Here is a 6,000-nt window from a genome sequence, read left to right as displayed (position 1 = left end):
TGTGTTATGTAATGAAGCAGCACTCAATGACAGCCGGGTGACAGCGTCGGAAGTTGCAGATATAGGCCTGGCGGATCACGAGAATGAACGGAACATTCTTTGGCTGCTTCGACGCTTACGGTGGCCGACGCGCTGTGCTGACACAATCGAGGCGCTAACACTCCAGCTGCCATGGAATCTTTCTCAAATGATATTATAGGAACTATTCGACAAAATATTTGATTCTATTACATCTTGTAGCTTCATTCATCAGCTTCACTTTGTAGTACCTCTCGTTTCATTAATGATCGTAGTTATAGTGCTATTTCGCAGTTTAGTAATGCACTGGATGAAATTCGAAGAGATTTCAAAGACAAATACCAGTCGTAATGAGTTTACGTTTGGTGCATGTAGTTCAGTCAACGAAGGAAAATTATTGTAAAAAATCATGTAGCCGCAAATTTTTGTACGGTGGTAGGAGGCAGTGTAATGAACAACAAAAAATGTTCAAATGTGTGTGAATTCTAAGGAACCAAACTGTTTAGGTCATCGGTCCCTAACTTAAACTAACTTATACTAAGAACAACACATACACGCATGCCCGAGGGAGGACTCGAACCTCCGGCAGGAGTGACCGCGCTGCCCGTGACATGGAGCTACAACCTAAAAGTCCTGGCCAGTGGGTTGTTTGAAATCCGGCTCTCTCTCTTGTCAAAAAACAGAGGGACAGAGCCAATGCTACCTCACCTGCGAATTCGTACTATCGATAGCTCTGGCTTTCGTCACCTTTGGTGGCAATAGTGTTCGGTGTATGTATTATCTTTCTTGCATCAGTCCGAGAACCGAGGTTTTAAATTTGCGTGTACGTCACCTGCCCGTTGCAGTTGGCTTGAAAATGGCAGTGTGTTCTCCCGCCAAAATATCGGCGCTCGCTGAAAGTGTTTCCTGGCTGAATTCCCGGAATTTATTTGAAATATATTTTCCCTCCACACATTTCTCGCATTTAGGTCATGATAGTAAAATTAGAGTAATTTGGCATCCTGGAAACTATTCTGACTGTGCACCATTCGCAAAAGGAACAGAAAGGGGGAAACGATATTTGTATGATGGCTTATAGGGTACAGATCTAAATGTCTGTTGTTAGATAATTTGGCTTTTCCTGGAATAATGTTTTATAGTTTTTTTGTGTTTTTACGTGTTCCTCACTGTGGCTATTTTTATTTGCATTATTCACATACTTATTTGGCTAATGTTATCTTGTTTATTTTGCTGCTTGGTGTGTCGAAATAGGCATCTGTATAAATCTGATGCCGTTAACCGAGTATACGTGTGCATGATGAACACTTTTGAGATAATGAAAAGGTTTCAGTTGCAGTTTTTCTCTCCTATGACAAGACTTGCAAAGCTATGGAATTTTAGGCAGCTACTCTGGGTGGTAAACTGAATAAGTTACACAAAATTATTGCACGATTCCTTTCCTTTATTCTTATTTTGCAGTAGTTTTCTTGAAGATGAGAACAAGACTGAACAGTATCCTTTGAGATCAATTTACCTTAATCTAGTTTACAGTTGTGTGACAGTGACACTCTACATCTAATTCTAACATGTCATAATTACGAATAAACAATTGCCACAAACTCGGTACTTAGAGTTACTGACAAGCAATATTTTCCTGTAACAGTTCTTACACAAGAATATAAAAATAAAGAAAAAATAAATTAATAGAAAAAGTAAAATAAAATAAGTTTTTAACTAGAAAGGTGTGTTCTCGATATGAATAATCTGCGCTACAGTGATGTAACGAAGTGAGTATGATGAGAAATGCTTCAAGCTCCCTGCTAAGGACTTCAGCATTTCGCCTCGTGCATGACCTGGAACATAAATAATCGATATTAATCGGTTAATACATAACGTGGAAATAATCGAAAAACAATTTTGCATACATTGTCTCTAGCATAGGTACACACTGTTAACCTTCACTAAACAATGGTCTTAAGACTTCAGACTCCCGTTTGACTAGAGCGAGGTTCAGTTCACCAACCAGCCGTCGTAATTTAGATTTCTTTGCCATTAACTACACAACTTCATGTAATTGAAAAGATTGCAAGTGGCTGAACTCCAGTTTATCACATCAGTAGTTCAGATAACACTGTTATTGAAAACGTCACTGACGTACGTTAGTAGTGGATAATGCATGATGCAACTCACGTGATGAACACTGTCAGAGTTGAAAAATTTACAGCATAGACAGGCTGCCTGCATGAATCACACTCTCAGCAGTCTTGAAGACATTCAGCAGGGTTTGCTTTCGTCCGGTGGGACCAATGGAAGACTTATGATGAACCAAGGCAAAATGGATGGCTAATATTCTTATGGAATTTCTAAAACAATTGTTGGGAAATGCAATTAGACAGTCATTCAAGATAATGTGTTGAATCTATGGGACCAGAGACGTACCACTGGATCTTCAGAGGAACATGATCTACAGAATCCTGAAGAGAACAAGGGCAAGTAAATGCGAAAATTAGCACTCATTAAGCTTGACTGGTCACGTATGTAAGTTACTGACAAGAATTAGGTACAAAAGAATGGAAAATATAATTTAGGATATGCTAGAAAGCAATTACTTAGGCTTTACGAAAGATAAATGTATCAGGGAGGCAGTTACGCCTCATTCTGTAGGAGAGGTATCCGTGAAATAAAGGCATTTTTATAGGATTTTCTGACCTAGGAAAAGCATTCAGTCATATAAAGTAGTGAAAGGTGTTTGAAGTCGTCAGAAAAATAATTGTACCTTGTACGAAAAGATAGGTGGTGATATACAATATGTACCAAAAACAATAGGAAACAATGGAAGATAAACACAAAAGTCCTCAAATTAAAAAGGGTGTAGGGGAGGGACACAGTCTCTTCCCTCAGTTGTTCACCCTGTGTATAGAAAAAGCAGTTGAAGAAATAAAAAGTTTCAGAACTGGGACTAAAATCAACGAGAAAAGGATATCAATTATGAGATTAACTAGTAAGATCGTTATTCTTTGTGAAAACCAGGAAGAATTACAGGAACTATTGAATTTGACGAACAGACTGTAGAGCACAGAATACTGACTGTGAGTAAAATGAGAAAAGGCGACTGCATTAAGAAGTCGAAGAAGTGATATAAGCGATACATAACATAAAAAATGGGATTATTCCAAAAAAAGTCAGACGTTGTTAATTAGCTGGAAGACAAAAGCCAAAACTGTCATCTGATATAAAGCAAAGCCCCCAAAACGCTTCGCAATAGACATATTAATGTTTAGTGTCTGGTTATGTTGCCTTTATTTATTATAGTCATTCAGTATCTTTCATAAGTCATGGACTACCAAGGGTAACCATAAAATTTTATTTATCATCTCGAGAAAATAAAGTTGTGTAATTAATTTTTTCTAGAATGAAATTTTCACTCTACAGCGGAGTGTGCGCTGACATGAAACTTCCTGGCAGATTAAAACTGTGTGCCGGACCGAGACTCGAACTCGGGACCTTTGCCTTTTGCAGGCAAGTACTCTACCAACTGAACTACCCAAGCACGACTCACGCCCCGTCCTCACAGATTTAAATCCGCCAGTACCTCGTCTCCTACCTTCCAAACTTCACAGAAGCTCTCCTGCGAACCTTGCAGAACTAGCACTCCTGGAAGGAAGGATATTGCGGAGACATGGCTTAGCCACAGCCTGGGGGACGTTTCCAGAACGAGACTTTCACTCTGCAGCTAGTTCTGCAAGGTTCGCAGGAGAGCTTCTGTGAAGTTTGGAAGGTAGGAGACGAGGTACTGGCGGATTTAAAGCTGTAAGGACGGGGCGCACATTAGAGGTAGTGGTGGTATTCTCGATAAGATTGCATTTACCTGAATACAACTACTGCGGACCTGCAACGAAGCTGAAAAAGAGTCTAGCTCATGGCGGTAAGGGAATGAATATACTAGGCAACACCTGGAAGAAGCATGATATTGCTTACATTACAAATGAAGATCGTCGAGTTGCAGACTGAATATTAGCAGATAAAGCTAGGGAAACATGTTGAAGAGAGGGAATAGGCATAGGACAGTGTGTTGCAGAATTCCTAGTTGATTAAGCAATGTGTGCCAAATCTAGAATGGGTGCTGGGATAACAGTGAATAATGCGCAGATGCAGAGAAGCAGCTACAGGAAGCTAAAAGGTATAATAGGGCAATGGAGGGTATAGCTATCAATAAAGTATTAAGTTTAAAACCATAGAAGAAAGGACATGGACTGTTTATAAAAAAATCGTTCTAACTATAATACTGGACAGACCACTTACCAATACAGATTTGCTTAAACTTGTCAGAAAATTCAAAATCCCAAAATTTTATAGGATGTTCATGAGGAGTACATTACCAGATAAGACGTGGAACGGCAAGGAATGTGGTAATGTCAATTTAGACGTTTTAGGAGGATATGGCACTCACCGGATTGCATGTGTTTTAAAAAAAGAAATACCTTCTACTACTTTGACTCGCACAGTGTTTTGAGACAACCTGAAGAATTGGGCCGATACTTAACCGACAAGAACCATGTGTTCCACAATTTTCGACGCTTCCAAGACTTCAGTTCATGTCTCTGTGGTCATTATTGTTTAATGTTTCTCTTGATGGATGGATAAAAGAAGACAGTATGCTCATTATTATTTAGATGTAACATCATACACTCAAACTTTGAAAGAGACTCATTAATATTAAGAGTGAACCTCATTCCTACAGTAGATCTAAGCAAGGAGGAGTGGAGTTCTGCATTAATCAGCCCGGAAACATGTGACAGCATACCTAACATCACTCATAAGTACAATAAACTTCATCCAGAAGACGGCAACTTCTGATTATACGTCCTGGCTCATATGATTTTGGTGATTTGATGGAGTATATAAGACGTTTTGTGCAAGACTTTGAGTTATATGCTCCCATTAATGTGCTTAAATCAGAAATAAATACAGTACACTAATGAATACACTTTATGGGCGAAGATTCTATAGCGTCGCAATTAGGTTTCCTGAGGAGCCTAGTGTTGGATGATAATATTGATAAGATTTACGAGTCGAATCAACAACTGGACATTCAACCTGTTAGCATGTCCATGTTGAGTGTAATATCACAACGAATTTATATCTTAATGATACACTATTTCACACCTGCAGTGGGTGCAAGCTACAATTTTGGGAGTGGTCGACAGTCCAATATATCACTCAATGACTGTTCACATATTAGATCATCTTGAGTTATATATCATAGATCAGAATAGGTATCTAGTCGACTTTCGAAGTGAAGAAATTACAGTACATCTTAATCTAAAGCAGCATCAGGGGAACAAAGTATAAATGCAGCACACACAGTCATCAGAATACTACTTTGCAGTGGAAGAAGAAGGCAACCATACGCGAGAATTACGAGTTTCTTAACTCGATAGGACTGAAACCTCGCAATCACATCACTCGATATAAAAACTCCAGTTCAGTATGATGATCTACATCTACATCCACATCTACATTTATACTCCGCAAGCCACCCAACGGTGTGTGGCGGAGGGTACTTTACGGGACACTGTCATTACCTCCCTTTCCTGTTACAGTGGCGTATGGTTCGCGGGAAGAACTACTGCCGGAAAGCCTCCGTGCGCGCTCGAATCTCTCTAATTTTACATTCATGATCTCCTCGGGAGGTATAAGTAGGGGGAAGCAATATATTCGATACCTCATCCAGAAACGCACCCTCTCGAAACCTGGACAGCAAGCTACACCGCGATGCAGAGCGCCTCTCTTGCAACTTGAGTTTGCTAAACATCTCCGTAATGCTATCACGCTTACCAAATAACCCTGTGACGAAACGCGCCGCTCTTCTTTGGATCTTCTCTATCTCCTCTGTCAACCCGACCTGGTAAGGATCCCACACTGATGAGCAATACTCAAGTATAGGTCGAACCTACATCTACATTTATACTCCGCAAGCCACCCAACGGTGTGTCGCGGAGG

At 39.9% G+C, this 6,000-nt stretch overlaps 1 protein-coding gene across 1 annotated transcript in view; it reads right to left on the bottom strand.

Moving 5' to 3' along the window:
* Nucleotides 1–1,738: 1,738 nt before the first annotated feature.
* The window catches only part of LOC124556230 (relaxin receptor 1-like), a 370,951-nt gene continuing 366,689 nt past the window's right edge, over nt 1,739–6,000 (bottom strand). The window contains exon 13 of the mRNA XM_047130220.1: nt 1,739–1,850. Within this exon, the coding sequence (XP_046986176.1) occupies nt 1,827–1,850 (24 nt within the window). The 3' untranslated portion in view covers nt 1,739–1,826. The remainder of the gene's footprint in view (nt 1,851–6,000) is intronic.

This window comes from Schistocerca americana, chromosome X, assembly GCF_021461395.2.
Source record: "Schistocerca americana isolate TAMUIC-IGC-003095 chromosome X, iqSchAmer2.1, whole genome shotgun sequence".
NCBI classification, from domain to species: domain Eukaryota; kingdom Metazoa; phylum Arthropoda; class Insecta; order Orthoptera; family Acrididae; genus Schistocerca; species Schistocerca americana.
This window is presented reverse-complemented; position numbering and strand designations above follow the sequence as displayed.